The sequence below is a fragment of the Emys orbicularis genome, chromosome 19 (genome assembly GCF_028017835.1).
Source record: "Emys orbicularis isolate rEmyOrb1 chromosome 19, rEmyOrb1.hap1, whole genome shotgun sequence".
Taxonomy (NCBI): domain Eukaryota; kingdom Metazoa; phylum Chordata; order Testudines; family Emydidae; genus Emys; species Emys orbicularis.
In genome coordinates this window covers 22,392,378-22,409,623 of record NC_088701.1, presented here as the reverse complement: position 1 = coordinate 22,409,623, position 17,246 = coordinate 22,392,378, and the positions used below count along the sequence as shown (strand labels likewise).

The following is a 17,246-nucleotide window of genomic DNA, read 5'->3' as shown; positions in this document are numbered from 1 at the left end:
CCACCAGCTGAGCACAGAGTTGCCAACTCTTGTGATTTTGGGGTTATTTCCAAAAGCTCCAAGTGCTGAAATCAAGAGATTGCAAGGACGATCTTTTTCTTCTGTTTTTGTACAGTACCTAGCGCCATACAACAAATAAACGTTGTAGCCCAAGAGAGGTCACTGGACTGGGCCTCAGGAGACCTGGCTCTGTCAGTGGCCTGCTGGGCGACCTCGGGCAAGGCACTTTCCTCTCTGTGCCTCAGTTTGCTCATCTATAAAATGGGGGTAATGATACCTCCTCTGTAAACGAAAATCACTAGAGAGCCAGGGATGATTCTTTCCTTTTAAAAAAAAAGTAAGTTCCTAGCCTTCATGCTCGCAGAGAAAAGCTTAGACACATGAAGCGAATGTAACCTAAAGCCTCAGAAACCAGAAGGCAGATCAAAAGAACGTGACGTTTCTTTTTATAAAGAGGTTACGATTTTTAGGCCAATCTCACGATTATGTTCAGTCTCATAGGACTGTAAGGGACCTCGAGAGGTCATCTCGTCCAGTCCCCTGCACTCAAGGCAGGACTAAGTATTATCTAGCCCACCCCTGACAGGTGTTTGTCTAACTTGCTCTTAAAAATCTCCAATGATGGAGATTCCACAACCTCCCTCAGCAATTTATTCCAGGGCTTAACCACCCTGACAGTCAGGCAGTTTTTCCTAATGTCCAACCTAAACCTCCCTTGCTGCAATTTAAGCCCATTGCTTCTTGTCCTAGTCTCAGAGGTTAAGAAGAACAATTCTTCTCCCTCCTCGTAACAACCTTTTATGTACTTGAAAACTGTTATGTCCCTTCTCAGTCTTCTCTTTCAGACTAAACAAACCCAATTTTTTCAATCTTCCCTCATAGGTCATGTTTTCTAGACGCTTAAATCATTTTTGTTGCTCTTCTCTGGACTCTCTCCAATTTCTCCACATCTTTCCTGAAATGTGGCGCCCAGAACTGGACACAATGCTCCAGCTGAGGCCTAATCAGCGCGGAGTAGAGTGGAAGAATTACTTCTCCTGTCTGCTACTACATCCCAGAATGATGTTTGCTTTTTTTTGCAACAGTGTTACACTGTTGACTCATATTTAGCTTGTGGTCCACTATGACCCCCAGATCCCTTTCATGTTGGTAACACCGGAGTCATTAAAACCTGGAGCGGACTAGACACTTGAGAACTCTAAAGGGAGCAACCTTGCACCACCCTTGGGGGGGTGGGGGGGGATGAGGCCCCTCAGAGATTTTCTAACCTCTGAACATTAGAATTTGCGACTGAATTTTACACAGCGAGTGTCCATAAGCTCAGTGTTCCACACTCGCAACGGAACATTCATGACCTAGAGTCTGAGCCCTTTGCTGCCCCCTACAGACTGGTGGACCTTCCCACTGAGCAAGGAAAAACTAGAATTAGCAGGTGTGCTTCCCCAGGAACAGCAAAGGAGAGAGACTGTCAGGCCCGGGATCTTCTCTGTGATCAGTGGTTACACCTCCTTGTGACCTCAGGGCAAACAAAAAGCAAAACAAAAAATAAAAGATTTCACCGACAATAAGCCACAACTTTTATTTATCGATAGAAATAGTACAAATGTTAAATTTAGCTGCATTTTACTCTTCTCTGAAAAACCAAAAGGTTCCTCCCTTCTGATGGCTACATCGTCAATTCCTGGAGAGAGAGAGAGAGGTTAGAAACTATGGCTGGGGGCAGATCTGAAATTCCCCGGAGCCTTCACTAAGCTCTGCACGCCACCCCCCTCCAGCATGCTGATGTAGAAGCAACAGAACGGCGTGAGCTTAACACTGTTTATCTACCAAGCAGGGCCAAGCGGCCTTGGGGAAGACTGTTATGGCTGCTCTGAAGGCAGAGAGCTGTGCGATATCCTGCTTGGATACACGCGGGGGGGGCAGGGAGGACAAAGGCAGGGGGCGCCTACCCCCCCCCCCAAATAATTATTTACATCACAACACAGACCCAAGCGGATTTTGTACCATCGGATCTGTTATTTTCCCCTATTCCCAATGGCGACGTTGGTGCAGACAATGAAAACTGCCAGAATGATGCAGAACAGAGGAGTTGAGACATGAAGAGAAGAGGGGGTAAGTAGGGATATGCCCTCATGGTAACTAATCAGTAAGCTCCTCACACCCATCAGCAGTGAAATAAGCGTGCCCTGTTCTCCCCATCCAGGGAGGATTCACTCCAAACTGTAACGTCTACTCCCCAAGTTTTGGGTTTGCTCGACTGGCTGGGAACTTGGCTTTGGGGGCCACTCACCATAATAGCATTTACAATATCGTTACTGTTGTTCTTCAGGGCCCGGACAGCCTTCGCCCGGGACACGTTCGCCTGGGACATGACCAGCTCGATGTCCTTCACCTCGACGCCGGTCTCATCAACCTAAGCGAGAAAAGACCAGGACTGTCTCCCAGCTGGCGGCACAGACCTCTCTGTGCCGTGCAGGTACTGATGGCCCTGTCCCACTGGGGGTAGCCACAATTCAACCCAAGCAGTAGCAGCAGTCATGATCTGATTTCATTGCTTGCAGATTGGGGAAATGCCTGCTTCATGGAAGCACAGGAATGACCAGGCTGGATCAGACCCAATCTGGCCTGTTATCCTGTCTCCTGACAGTGGCCAGCACCAGCTGCTTCGAAAGGAAGGTGCAAACAGCGTCGCAGTAGGGGATTCTGGGATGGCCATTAGGGCAGGGAGGCGGAGGAAGGGACAGGGAATCCCCAGGCACCACATCTCAGCGTATCCAGCACGCGTTATAGGGGCAAACGGGCTCCGATGCCGTGAAGGTGAGTGCAACGGGGAGAGATCACAATCCATACAGTAGCAGGAGCCCAGTAACGGTAATAATCAGTGCTGGTGAGAAGTGCCTGCTCCGGAGCGGGGAAGGATAGTAAACGTCCGGGGACTGCCCTCTGCCGGGCTTCCCAAAGAGAGGACCGGTCGGTATGATGGTTTGCGTGAGGCGTCCCCCTAGGAAACGGGCTGGAAACCCACCCCCGACTTGCTTCACACAGGGGTCCTGGACACCTGCCAGATGGAGACACTAGGGTGGGCAGCTAGCACGTTCCATTAACCACACGTGCACATTAATACAGTGGGTCCTTTCATCTGAACTGCACTGGCGGTGGGCTTCTGTTTCAGACCCCAAACATGACTGGGCCCTGGAGGCCACATACCTCCTCCTCTTCGCTCTCCTCCTGTACGGTGGGAGTCTGTGTGTTTTCCTGAATGTTTGAGACGGCTTCTCCTTGCACTTTGAATTTCTCGGCAGCTGCCAGCTGCGCCTGCTGGGACAGATCTTCGATCTGGGGGTTGGGAGAAGCACAGAGCACGGTGAGATGCTGGCGAACAGGCTGCAATTTGAAACTGAACCCAAAGAGAAGCCAGGACTTCAGAATGGAGGTTCAGACATCCAAGGCCTTTCGAGTCAGCCCCAGCCACAGTGCAAGCACAATGGAGATGAGCAAACTAGCCTGCAGAGAGGGTTCAAAGCCCACTCACATCCCACCACACACACACCGCAGCAGGGAAACTCATCTAGGCACACTTCTGTCTGAAGCGAGACGCCACAGAACTGCAATCCCTGAGGTCTGGCTGCTGTGAACACGGATTGAAAGAGAGGTCAGATGTTCCCCCGCCCATCACGAGCGGGCTCAGCTCACCTTTGCCTCGCCGAAGACGATGTAGGTGTCTGATGCGGGGCTTTTGTACACGTCTGGCTTCGTGATGACGAAGAGGATGTTCTTGGATTTCCGGATGGTGACTCGGGTTACACCTGTGACCTGGCGAAGGCCCAGTTTGGACATTGCCTTAAAAGCAAAGGAGAAGGGAAGAGAAATAGCTCATTGAGACAGTCTAGGCCAGGGTGTAACTAGCTCATCGGCTCAGGACATCGGGATCCCACAAAGAAACCTCTGACACTTCTGTGTCCGAGAAGCCTTCAAAGCCTTGTAGACAGAGGCAGAATAGAGAGAACCTGGAGGCAGCGTTCACTCCCAGCTCTGCCACCGCCTTGCTGGGTGACCTGAGGTCACCTCTCTCTGTTTCCATTTCTCCTCTGGAACGGGGGCACCTCTTCAGCTGGGGGTCGCCAGGGCTGGCCTCTGAGGTCATTGGATGAGAAAGGCGTCACACAAGTGCCCCTCAGTTCCATGCCAGCCTTGCCAGCACAGGAGGCCTTGCACTATACAAGCAGCACCATGCTGGGCATGACAGGGCTAAATCGAAGTGGATATAAGCCCCAATGCACACTGAGATCTTGACAGAGCCATTCCTCTTCCCAGCGGGTTGGGCTGACACCCTAAGGGAGGGCGAGGAATTGGGCCCACTGCCATCTTCTCTTACCTTTCGTGCTTTCTTTTCACTCCGACTCTGTTTTGCTTTGCTAACTGGTTCTTCATCTATTTCAGCTGCTGCTGCGAGCTGCAGGGACAGAAAACAAGCGGGACCTTAGGAAATCCTGGGGAAGAGGCCCAAGGAACCAACAGCAGGGGGAGCAGCTGAGATGGTCTCTCTCAGAAACTGGGGAGCTTAGTTCAGGACACAGCCTGTGCCACATGCACTGAGAGCAGCATAGCCAGCTCACTGTATGGGGGAGGGAGGAACAGAACTGCTCCGCATGCGGGCGTGACTCTCCAGTAGCCAGCATTCACAGCGGTGTGAGCTAGCAGGGACTGGGAGGGATGCGTCTGGGTGGATTAAAGAATGGGGATTTCCCCCTAATCTGTGAGCACAGTGAGAGATGCACGTTCACGTCCGCCTCAAGTGACTGCTTGGGCTCAGTCAATTCACAGATCACGGCCCTACACAGCGCGAAGACGAAAGGGCCTCGCTCACTTCCAGAAGCCAGGGATCCTGCAACTCACCCCCACCGCACACGCTCAGCTGCAGGGAGCGGACCCCTCACCTGTGCCTGCTGTGTGGTGGCCTGTGTAGAGTCTTGTTCTTCGAGTTCTGGCACCGATTCGTCACTGTCGGATTCTGTGCCGGACCCTATGGAAACAAACGTGCATCACATTTTCCAGCGTGGGCCCCTGTGGGAAGTAGCAGGCAAGTCTGGAGGAAACAGAAGGGGCCAAGGAAGCTGCCCTGTTCTGGCAGAGCCTTTGCCACGGAGTTGTTTAGGGTCTCGTTATACCAAAGGCTGACACTGCTCCATCACCCCAGTTCATACCGAAATGAACTTCAAGCCAATAAACGTATGCAAGACCTGATAGAGGAGCAGTTCTCCCCTCTCCGATCCCTCCTGGGTAATGAAGGAACAGGCACATCCAAGCAGGACAACACAGACTAGTAGCACCAACCGCTTTGGAAATCCAGTGCTCTGAAACGGTGGGGAAAAACCTTGTGCAGCAGCAGACAGAAGCCTAGTAGTCAGACGGGCTGGGGCCAGACTGCATGACTGCCTGCTCCTTCCCCTCTTGCTCTCTCTAACAACTAGACTGGAGCGGATCAGAACCTGGTATCTATGAGGCCACTGGTTTACAGACCCTGCCGACACAGCTGCCACTGGATTTTGGATAGGGAAGGGAGGGTGAATTAGAGGACGAGGGGGGGATGGTTGGTATTCTGTCCCGTCTAGAAGCTGAGAAACGGGAAGGAGTTTAAGGTACTCCCCTAGGCGAAGTGGGGAAGTATCTGCACCTAATTAGAGGGCTGAGCGAGGGCACTGGGCACCCCCCATCTCTTTTAAAACCAGCGGGAGTCACAAGTACTCAGCTCTTGGGAGAATCCAGCTCCAAGCCCGAACCTCTACATTCATCAGCAGTGAAGCGTGTGATAGGCAGGAGCAGGTGATAAACAAGTGTAAAGGCAGGTTCGACAACACCCACAGCAGAACTCGCATCACCAGGGACCCAGCTGGGGTGGGGGAGACAAAATCTGACGCTCTGTTAATGCCTCTTCAGTCTGTTTAAATGACAGCAAAGTGGGGGATTGGAGGAGCTCAGGCCTAGAGCAGGGAAACTGGCTACGATTCCCCTTGAGCTGTTTGCACAAAGCCAGGCCCACACACGGCTCTATTAAAGGGGATGGTATGACACCAATTAAACCAAGAGCCCTTCGCAGGAAGCAGCATCTCTGGTTGCGTATCTGGGCCACTGCCCAGAAGCCACCCGGGTTCTGGTAAGACTCGGAGGACCGCTGGCAGTTCATGCAAGTCTCCGCTGCAGTGGGTGTCGTTAGCTTGCAAGCCGGGACGTGTTGGAGAACGAAACGTGCCTGGCAGCACAGAAGTGAAGAAGCAGAATCTGTCTGTGTCACACTCGACCCCCAGCGCAGACCGGGCGGGGCGAGTTACAACCCTTCTCTCCTGTGCTACAGCCAGTTCAGAAATGAAGAGCAGCTAGGGCACAAACCCTGCCCCATTTGTGATTTCCACGTGCCCCAGTCTCACTGGGAGTGGACAGAAGGCTTGGTAACTAGACAGACCCACCAACCACCCACGCCCTGACCCTCGGGCCGTGCACTAAATGCTGTGTGCAGCTTGGTTAGGGTGTGCATAGGGCAGGCCACCACCACCAGTGACATACAGCAACACTCCCGTGGCCCAGAAGTGAGCGCAGATAGGTCAACTGACCAGCACACACGCGAAGAACTATCACAGGCCACGGAGACACATTTTAACACTAAACTTGCTTCCAGGGAAGTAAAAGGATAACCACAGGTGAACCAGCCGGGACGCTAAATCCAAGCAGAACTGTGAGCATCTGCCCAACACAGGCAGCCCAAAGTGACCACGATTAACCCTGGGTCCTCTGGCGATCTTTGAGCTAACCTAGATCCCCACCAGGTTGCGGAGAAACAGAGAATTCGGAGAGGAATGGATTAAATACACAGCAGGCGTTGGAGAAACATCCAAGTGGGAGGCTCCGACTGGCCTTTCAAGCCCTACGCAGTTCTGGTGACGCTGGTCCAGACACAACAGAGTTCAAACCATCCCCCCCACAAGCCAGCCCCATGCTCAGCGCGTCCCCCAGACCCCTCTGTTAGTGACGTGACCTGCACTCGAACAAACTGCAGAAGCTGGTGCCCAACACAAGAGCAGGCAGCGGGCTGTGGCCTGCCTGACACTGGGACGCCCCGTACCCCAGCCAGGATCCGGGTCAGCGCTCACCAGGCAGCTCAGGGCTCAGCACAGGGTTATTCTGGCTTCACTACATAGCATGGCACATCACTTCTAAATGCTACGTTTCTAGGCTAACAAACCAAGCAGAAGTGTGTGTGTGTGTGTGTGTGTGTGTGTGGGGGGGGGGGGGGGGGGAATCAAGGCCCAACAGTCTCTAGGAGGTTAGTACTCGGTGGGCAGCCGCTGACACTCCATGCACACAGCAAACCGAGGCCGCAAATACCCTTGTCATTCTTCAGCACGGGTTGCTTGGCTGGAGGAAGAGGAGCTGGGGCCTCAGCAGGGGCCACAGCGGGTCTGGGAGAGGAGAGATCCACCAGGATCGGCTGCAAAGGCAGTTCCCCGGCAGGCCCCTCGGGAGGGATGAGAGGCGGCAGCTCGTCGTCATCGATGGTAGCAGCACAGACGGGGGCGGGGGGACTAGCTGGTGCTTTGGGCGCAGGACCAGGTGAGGAGGAAGGCGGGGATGGTTTAGGAAGCCCAGGGTGGGGGGTTAGTTCTTCAGCGGGGGAAGTGGGCAGAGGCGCAGGGGCATGGCTACTCGCTGGAGTAAGGGGAGTGGCAGGGAGGTCAGTGGAAGCAACTGGCGAGGAAGCAGGTTTCTGGGGAGCAAGGAGGAGCTCAGGGGAGGAGGCGGGAGCTGAGCCAGGGGCAGCAGCCTCAGTTACTGCCTTTTGGACAGGGGGAGAGCCAGGGGTCACCAGAACTGGGGAAGGGGGAGAAACAGGGGTCACAGGAGAAATTGCAGCCTCAGGGGGGGTGACAGGAGCTGGTGGAGATGCAGGAGCCACCAGAGCTGGTGTCACACTGAGAGAAACAGGAGCCACCAAGGGATGGAGAGGGGCTGGGGTAGGAGCCATAGGGGAAGGGTGAGGGGTTGGGGGAGAGGCTGGGGTCACAGGGGGAGTGGAGGGGGCTGGGGCAGGAGCAGCAATAGAGGCTGGGGCCTTTGGGGGAGGGAGAGGGGTTGCGGCAGAGGCAGGGATCACAGGGGGAATGCAGGGGGCTGAGGCAGGAGCAGGACCCACAGGGGAGGCTGGGGCCTTTGGTGGAGGAGCAGGGGCTTGGGGGGAAGTGGAGGGGGTTGGGGCAGAGGCAGGAGGAGCAGTAGAAGCTGAGGCCATAGCAGAAGGGAGAGGGGTTGGGGGAGAGGGAGGGGTCTCAGAGGGCATGGAGAAGGCTGGGGCAGAAGCAGGACCCACAGGAGAGGCTGGGGGCTTTGGTAGAGAGGCAGGGGTCTCAGAGGGAGTGGAGGGGGCTTGGACAGGAGCTGTAGGAGAGGCTGGGGTCTTTGGGGGAGGGAGGGGGGTTGGGGGAGAGGCAGCGGTCTCGGGGGGCATGGAGGGGCCTGTAGGAGAGGCTGGGGTCGTTGGGGGAGAGGCAGGGGTCATTGGGGGAGAGGCTGGGGTCTTTGGGGGAGGTAGGGAAGTTGGGGGGGAGGCAGGGGTCTCGGGGTGTGTGGAGGGGGCTGGGACAGGACCTGTAGGAGAGGCTGGGGTCTTTGGGGGAGGGAGAGGGGCTGGGGGAGAGGCAGAGGTCTCAGAGGGAGTGAAGGGGGCTGGGGCAGGAGCCACAGGAAAAGCTGGGCAAGAGGTTGGGGCCAGAGGGGCAGCAGCACAGACCACCGGAGAAGCTGAGGCCCCAGGGGATGTGAGAGGGGCTACTACAGGAGGAACAAGAGGGGCTGGGGAAGTAGGTTGGGCCACAGGGGTAGCAGCAGCCAGAGCTGATGTCACAGGGGGAGAAACAGGAGTCAGAGGGGTGAGGGGGGCAAGGGCAGCAGTCACAGGGGGCGTAGCTGAGATTGCAGGAGGCGCAAGAGGGCCGGGGGCCGCAGGAGCCACCAGAACAGGGGCCACAGGAGGAACAAGGGGGGTCAGGGGAGAAACAGGAGCTGTCAAAACTGGGCATCTAGGAGAGGCTGGTGCTGCCAGGGGGGCAGGAGGGGCCAGGGGAGAGCTCGGGGTAACAGAGGGAGATGCCAGTGCTGGGCTCGCAGGAGTAACTGGGGAAGCAGCAGGCCTGGGAGAGCCTGGAGTGACCGAATCGGCTGGGGCTGCAGGGGGGATAGGGGGAGGGGGGCTGGGCACTGGGATGCCAAGAGCTGCAGCTGGGAGCTTTAAGGGAGCGGAAAAGGTAGGAGGCATCCGAGCTGGGACCACAGGTGGGGAGGCAGGGGCTGCAGGGGGAGCTAGTGCTGGGGAAGCAGGAGAGGTTGGGGAGGGGGGCTGCTCTAGTGACACAGCCAGGCCCGTGGGGGCACTCGGAGAGGAGGGCTGGGCAGGGTGAGCGGCAGGGGCTGCAGCTAGTGCCAGGGAAGGAGCAGCATGAAGAGATGGAGAGAGAGAAACAAAGTGAACCAATGAGAAAAGAAAAACAAGGGAGCAAGGGGAGAAAGGTGAGTTATCCAGCGCGACCCCGCGTGGGCTGCAGTTCAGTTACCTGGGCAGACGGGCGGCCCCAGGCGACGGCCCTTTAACACCACGGCCCTTGCGGCTCTCAAAAAGCTCTCCACACACAACAGACACCTCCCCCTCCCCCCAGGGAGACCGATCAATGTATTTTAACACACAAACCCAGGACATGCCCCGTACAAGTGCCTGACAAGCCAGGTGGAGCGGTCGGTGTCTGGTTGGTTCGACGTTTGCCTGGCTCTGGAAATCCCGCTCTGGCTTTGGTGGAGGATGCTGTCCCAGCAGACTGGTACAAGCATTCAATTCTTCTCCCAAAGGGATTCTGGGAGCATGGGGGAAGTTATACACCCCTGTGCTTCACACAGTCCAATTCAAAGCTTGGCTCCCTCAGCTAATATGGAGGTGTGGTCGGCAGAGGCGGCAGGCCTGGGCATGCAGGGCTCCACCTGGATCCAAACAGGGCAGGATCACATGCCGGGCTTCGCGGGCACCTGCATATTAAAGAGGAGCCTGGCTGCAAACCGCTCCTTTTTAGGCAGGTTAGGTTAGGCCCTGGCATTTGGGATGCCTGAGAACAGGAAGGAAACATCACAAGTTGCCATACAGCTCCTGAAAGTTGCGGTTTCATCGTCCCAACACACCAGGCACTCACACGCATTCTTTATCCCAGGAAGGCAGCCCTCAGATCCTAGGAGCAAACACTCCCTCCTTCTCCAGCCTCACCCATCCACAAACGTGCAATTCAAGGCCTCGTGTGCTCCTGGAATGCAGGTTTTCTGTTACGCGTAAGTGAACCGAGGCGCGCGGCAGTGACACGGGAGAAGAACCCAGGAGTCCTAGCTCCCAGGCTCCTGCTCTTGCATTGCACTCTCTGCTAAACGGTTTTGTTAATGGACTACCCAGCACAGCAAACATTGTTAATGAGACGCACGGGGGGGACATGAGTTCAGAATACCTGACGCTTGGACAGGAGGCTCAGAAACAGCGGCTGCGGGCGCTGCAGGAGCACCGGCAGGAGGGGCAGGGACAGCAGGAGCTAAACAAGCAAGAGTGAAAGGTTATTACCGACAAGTCCTTCCAATCGGGAACTGCTGCAAGCAAGAAGGTTCTGCTCCATTTCCAAGACAAGAATGGTGCCGCTCACCTTTCACCTCTGGAGACCAGAGTTCAAACCCAGGCTGGGCCGCAACCCAAGCGAGCTGGCGTGGGGAAGATGGATCCAGGACAGCGTTGTCCTGATGATTCTGCTGGTCAGGAGCGAGGTGCACTGAACCAGCTGCACACCAGAAACAAGCCGCGCCTGCCCATATGATATATAAGTCTAGCGAGGGGCATCAGCCCTTTACTCTTTTGAGCGCTCGATGCCCTCCAAGCCTCCGAGGGAGAGAGCCCAGCGCGGTCTCTGGAAGAGGCTGGCAGAACACTGAACTAGGGAGAAACCTGCGTAGTCTGTATGGAAGGGCAGGGGAAGAGGCCGCGTTTGGCAGCGTATGTGAATGAGCTGGTTCTCGTGAGCTGCAGGCATGTTGTTTAGTACAGCAGGCAGAGGGGTCAGGCAAGGAGAAGGGCTGACCTGCTCCAGTTCATATTCCACCATCAGGTACAGTTCCACTGGAGACATTGTGACTCACGCAGCCTGGGGCAGCTTGCAACCCCAAAACGCCAATAATTAAACAGGAACAGCAGAGCTGCTTGGGCTGTTACACCAGTTAACCCAGCATCGGCTTCCAGGGGCTAGGAATGAGGGGGGCTTCATGAGGAGCAGGAGGGTGGGGAAGAGGTGGTCTGTGCCCAGCAGGCCTGAGGCATGGTCTGCAGGTGTCTGGGATGCAGAGGGCTTCTCCGCATTGTTCTCCTGAACAGCTTGAGAATAGAAGGGAAATGCCTTTTGTGAGTCTGACGCCTGGCTCCCACTCCAGAAGGCCAGGTCCTCTCCCAGCAGGGCAGTGCTGACTAATGCAGCATGCAGGTAACCCCAGCGCTGCACTGAGCAAGTGGCTACAGCTTTCACTGACCCTCCTTCTCCGGGGGGAGTGGGGGGGGGAGGGAGGGCGGGAAGAGGCTGAGTCACTGGGATAGACATACAGGAAGCTGCAAACCTACTCACCCTCATAAACCACGCCACCTCCCTGCTCGTGCTAAGAGACTCCCCTCAGCCCTACCTCACTAGCTAAGATGCCAGGCCAAACTCTAAGCTCTTGCCTGAACCAGGTGATAGGAAACCCCAGGTGCTGACATTCTGAGAGCTGCAGCCCTGATCCAGGTAAGAATGACTGACTCGTTTATGTGTCAGCCACTGATTTAGGGAGTGTGCACAAAAGCCACTTTGCATAGGTCACTTGACTGCTCACTCAGTGGCAGATGCCAGCCACACACCCTCAGCCTTTCCCAAATCGGGTTTAGTGCCAGTCAGAGACCAGAACCTGTCATCTCTCAGCTGCTGAGAGCCAGACAGCTAGGCCCAGTTCTGCACTCAGTGCACCAAGGAATATGTCTCGAACCAGTGCCCACTTGTGGGGTGAGGCCCCAAAAGAAAACCCCCTCCCAGCCCCAAGGAAAGCGAGCAGGAGTTGGTTTCAAGCTTTAGTGAAATGTATGACGAGCAGATCCCAGAGTAGAGTCTAAAATTGGGAGTCCTGTAGCATGGGGGAAGAAAGGCCCAGCACATGCCCCCCAGAAGTTACCGGCTTCCGAGTAGGGAAACCGATCGGTTTCTTAAAGGGGAACTACCAAATCTAACAAAGGGGCGCTAATCTCAGAAAGGTGCTGAGCCGAGCATGAACCAGGCGGCGGGGGCATTCCCCATAACTTTCCCTCTGAAAAATTCTTTCCAGTCTCCATGAGGCCTCGTTGATCCTTCCACATTCACTCAAGATGCCTCAGACATGATCACTCTGGACATCACTGAGACACGATTGCCATGCAGTCGCCAGCTCTAACGCCTCCCCACCCCCCACCCAATGTGCTCCAGGGGCATCTCCTGCCAGCCCAGGAGCAGTGGATTTCATTGAGGCCACAAACAATTGGTGAAGGCTCCTTGTAACTGCGCTGCGGGGGTGGCAAATGAAGCCCCATATTGTTGGTCCTCAGGAGTTCAGCACTGCGTTACGCTCTTTCCACGGGCCAATCTAACTCCCGCAGAGATACACCTGGGTGGCAAGAGGTGCGATGAAACCAGCTCAGAGATTAAACCACACACACACACACACACACGGAATCGTATGCCCCACCAGGCTTCGGAAGAGTCTGCTCAATGCGGAGTTGGTATTTCTAATGCCCTAGATGAGTCAGAGCCCGATTTTATTTTACAGACAGGGTAACTCTTCGCGCTCCCCCCCCCGCCCCCCCACTCTACCTCCTGTAGTAACTTGAGACCTACCTGAAGGCTCCAAAGCAGACTCAGCCTGGGAACCCTCGCCTGCCACCTCAGGACTCTTGGTGGCAACTGCTCTGGTCTGCTCAGCTGCCAGGGTCACTCCTGTGAGAGGCCAGCTTGCTTCCCCGGGGGCCGGGGGAGGAGTTACTGCAATAGCATCAGCTGTTGAGTACACACCACCTACTACCAAGACCCACCAACCTTTATATACTCCATGGCGTGGGAAGACACCCAAGAGATGAGAAGAATCAACAGTGGGGAAAATGTGTGAGTTATCCTCGGAGACCCAGAGAAAAACCATGCCCTGGGACGCTGCAGCTCTGTATTCACCCAAAGGCACAAATGGTGCCTGAGAAGTTACCCTGCCATAGGAATCGCACCTACCCCTCAATGAGGCCTTTAAAGAAAATGACAGCATGACAATACTGCTAGTCACACTGAGCTACCTACTTGACTCATGACCAACAAGCACCACTTAACCATCATGCTGAGAACTGGACTTTAGCCCCACCCACCTCCCTCCAGGTTATTTCCCTTCACAAAACCTTTCCCCCAGCCGCGTTTGATCATCCATATGGTCCCAATTTTTCTTGTTGGCCCCAAGTCAAACTCACACAGCCCTTGGACAGAATTCACCCCATTGACCAGTCATGCACTGTGTGGCTGCCCCATACCTCAGGCCCAGTCCTACATCATGCAGTGTGCCCCGACCCTCTAGGCAGAAATGTAGCAAACAAGGCCATACTATTTGCTAACTGGATCACAGCACCCAGGAAACCTTCAAGAGAGACAATTGAGAAGCACAACATACAGTGGGTTTGAAAATCATTACTAAATTCATACACACTGCAAAACACAAGCAGGATTCTGTAGCTTTTTTTGTTTTTTTAAGCTATACCGACTCTCAGTTCAACTCCTCCCTCCCTCCAAAGAGTAGTCAGGCGTTCATACAGCACATTCATCAGTGGTGCATCACAATGCGCGGTGAATGCCAAACCCTGCTGTAACTTTCTGGCTGAGGCATCATGTTACTCCCTGTGTCCACTTTTAGCCATTCCATTGGAGAGAATCTGTTATCTAGTCAGTTTCAAGGAGTTAAAAGGAATCTCAGCTCCTAGGCCTGCCCTAGCACCCTGTGAATCTTTGCAGATTTACAGCTACACTGTCCTATGGCTTTAAAATGTTTCTCTCTCCCCTGCTGTTTTGGGAGAGACCTACACATGCAATATGGGAAACCGAGTACACAGGGGAAAGAGTGAAATTGACAATACACCAAGTGCCCTCACAGACACAAAGAAAACAAGCTGAAAAAAATTAATATCTCTAATCTGCTTCACTAATAAGGACTTCCAGTGTTACTCGTAACAACAGTAGGTTACAAATGCGTGATATAAGCTGACGATGGAGGGAATCAGCATGTTACTGAACGTACCAAGCATGCTTTTGCAATTCCACTGTAGGCCGTGTAACACAGAGCTGGCTACACTGGGACTGCTTTGTCCGACTCTGAATGTTACCATATATTTAATAACTGATATCACTGCTGGCATAAAGCGCCTTTTGAGCTGGTTGAGTGAGAAACACCCACACAATCATGTGGCGACGCTGTGGGAGAAACAGTTCTGCCTTGTACAACAGCAGGCAGCCAAACAATGTGTGGTTAAGAGAAAAGGCACCAAGAGCAATGAAACCAACATCCAGCATTTCACCGGGTTAGAGCAGCAGAGACCCACACACTTGTGTTTCACTTAGTAACCACAGCAAATCAGAACACTAGTTAAATGAAAGCAGGTTGGTGTTTTACAATTAGTATTCCTGCACATCACACACTGCCAAAGCCTTGGTTGTACAGCTGGGCAGCAGTGCCCACCGACCCCTTACTGCCCTTCAAGCATGCTACCACCATTTCCATTCAAAGAGCCCCCTTAACTCATCCACTGAGCAAGTGAAACCCAGTCAAGTTACCAGCACTCAACCTTCCTTCTTCAAGGCTTTTAACTAGACTTCCAAAAGCCACCAATGATCAAAATATTCTTGTTCTCCCTCCCCACAAACTGGCTTCACCTGTTCTTGAAGTTTAGGCTGGATGAGTTTTGGGATCCTTTCAGAAGGTGTATAATAAAGCAAAGCAACACTAACCTGTCTCAGCCTGAGGCTGTGGCAGTTCCTGCTCTGTGGCTGGGACGGTTTCTGTCGCTTCACCAGGCATTTCTGAGAGCAAGAAAGAAAAAACAGATGCCACCATTAGTGAAGGATTCAGTTCTTTGGGATTTGAGGAGCTAAGAGAAAAAGTCCCATGACATTCACAATTAATGTCTCTCCCACAATCAGGAAAGCCAAACAGATGCACTTTTGGGTGGCTACAAATAAGGAAGTTTCACAAAACTTTTGAAACAAGCAAGAGAGAAACTGTAATTTTATTTCACCATGAAATTGCAACTAAGTGGTCTTTCCCATTACCAAACCCCTGTATCACAGCATTTCCCATTTCCAGCAAGTAAGTAAACTCGTTATGTATGTCCTCAGAGGCAACAGGTCTGCAATGGTGATCATAGTGGCCAAGAACTTAAGATTAAAAATGGAACTGCATATTCATATGGGTATCACGCATATCCAGAGTTATAGTTAATGCCAATGCAGTTAATGGAAATGATATGAACTCTTGTGCTTCAGGACAAAACCAAATCTATTAGAGATCAAAATGCCACTTTGTGAGTGTGTGTGGTGGTGGTGGTGGTGGTGGTGGGGGGGGTTATGTGTCAAATAATCCCTCATCTGCCTGCTGTAGGGTTCTTGCACCTTCCTCTGAAGTTTCTGCTACCAGCCACCATCAGAGACAGGATACTGGGCTGAAATGCACTGGCAACCCCTATATTCCTATGAAACTCAGCAGCCTAGATATCAGAGGGGTAGCCGTGTTAGTCTGAAGCTGTAAAAAGCAACAGAGGGTCCTGTGGCACCTTTAAGACTAACAGAAGTATTGGGAGCATAAGCTTTCGTGGGTAAGAACCTCACTTCTTCAGATGCAAGTAATGGAAATCTTCAGATGAGATAACTAACCTCGTTATCTCCACACTGATTTATACCTGCCTCTGAAGATTTCCATTACTTGCATCTGAAGAAGTGAGGTTCTTACCCACGAAAGCTTATGCTCCCAATACTTCTGTTAGTCTTAAAGGTGCCACAGGACCCTCGGTTGCGTTTTACAGCCTAGATAATAATTCTTGGCCCACATACACTGCACTTTGGACCTGGCCAACGGCTCTTTACAGACTTCAGTCAGCTCTCACAACTCCTGAGTTTAGAAGAGGGGTGTCCTTCTCTACTTGAGAGGAAAAACTAAGGGGCAGAAAGTTGAAGTGACTTGTCAGAGGCCACTTGGTGAGCTGGTGGCAATCAAGGATCAAACTCTTCCTGTCTGATGAAGGAAGTACAGGGAGATAGCAGGACCCAGAAGCTTTGGCCAAGGGCACTGGGACAATCCTGTATTGTGAGATGCACCCTCCTGCGACCTTTAACACCAGCACCTCTGGTTGTGAGGTCTCCTCAGAAACCCCCCCACGTTCAGTACAGCACTGGGGATCTGGTTTATCTACCTGGGCAGGATGAAGAGCTGAGTCAGACCTGGGATGTGAAGTTGTGGGGGCTCCAGACAGTTCGGGGGGGTTCACACTTGAGGCTCAGACCCCCACCCCCACCCTGAAAGCTCAGGGTGTGCGTAAGAGCTGGCTCTACTCCTCACAGTCCCGACTCGTGACCCACCCCAGAAGAGGATGGGAGTGAGGGAGACTTGGACACCCCCCATTCGCAAAGGGAAATGACTCACCCTCCTCGCCCCCCCCCCCTTGCTCAATTCCTCCCAACCAGGCGACCTTCTACCCCAGGAGGGGGGAGACACTCCCCTACCCGCCAGGTACCGGGGAGGGGCTTCCACTGCCGCCCCCCCCCACTCACTCAGGAGCCGCAGGGACCAGTCACCTCCTCCCCCCGCCCCCACCCGGGAGCCCCCCTCCCCGGGGCAGGGAGGCCTCGCAGCCGGGCACTAGCTGGGACCCAGGCTGCTCCAAAGCGGGGCCCGGGCCCGGCCCCCCCTGGCTCCTCCCCCACAGGCCGGTGCCCCCCCGCGCGGCCCCCCACCCCCAGCACCCCCGGCCGGGCCCGCCGCGGGGCGGATGGCGGCGGATAGACGCGGCGGGACTCACTGTGCGGGGAGCCGGCTTCAAGATGGCGGCGGAAAGAGAGAGACTGAGGCGGAGGGGGCGGCGCTTCCGGGAGAGCGAGCGAGGGCTTCCGGGGCAA

The 17,246-nt window shown here is 54.3% G+C and overlaps 1 protein-coding gene across 4 annotated transcripts; it reads right to left on the bottom strand.

Moving 5' to 3' along the window:
• Positions 1-1,553: 1,553 nt before the first annotated feature.
• Positions 1,554-17,236, bottom strand: NACA (nascent polypeptide associated complex subunit alpha). Of its 4 annotated transcripts, XM_065419133.1 has the most exons (10): positions 17,150-17,236; positions 15,087-15,158; positions 12,951-13,094; positions 10,527-10,607; positions 4,938-5,023; positions 4,376-4,453; positions 3,694-3,840; positions 3,208-3,336; positions 2,291-2,413; positions 1,554-1,681 (listed from the first exon to the last, which is right to left on the bottom strand). In XM_065419133.1, the coding sequence occupies exons 2-10, from the start codon at positions 15,154-15,156 to the stop codon at positions 1,667-1,669; spliced, it is 873 nt and encodes a 290-aa protein (XP_065275205.1). In that variant the 5' UTR covers positions 15,157-15,158; positions 17,150-17,236; the 3' UTR covers positions 1,554-1,666. The 4 variants fall into 4 exon arrangements, with proteins under 4 accessions (XP_065275205.1, XP_065275206.1, XP_065275208.1 ...); XM_065419134.1 differs by lacking the exon at positions 10,527-10,607; XM_065419136.1 differs by lacking the exon at positions 12,951-13,094.
• Positions 17,237-17,246: the final 10 nt, after the last annotated feature.

What these genes read in the sequence shown, in the direction of transcription:
- NACA (XM_065419133.1), bottom strand. Translation starts at nt 15,156, where the DNA reads ATGCCTGGTGAAGCGACAGAAACCGTCCCAGCCACAGAGCAGGAACTG. An exon ending in ACAGCCTCAGGCTGAGACAG is followed by an intron (nt 13,095 to 15,086) that starts GTTAGTGTTGCT and finishes ATGCTATTGCAG; the next exon opens with TAACTCCTCCCCCGGCCCCC. An exon ending in CCACCACACAGCAGGCACAG is followed by an intron (nt 4,454 to 4,937) that starts GTGAGGGGTCCG and finishes CTGTCCCTGCAG; the next exon opens with CTCGCAGCAGCAGCTGAAAT.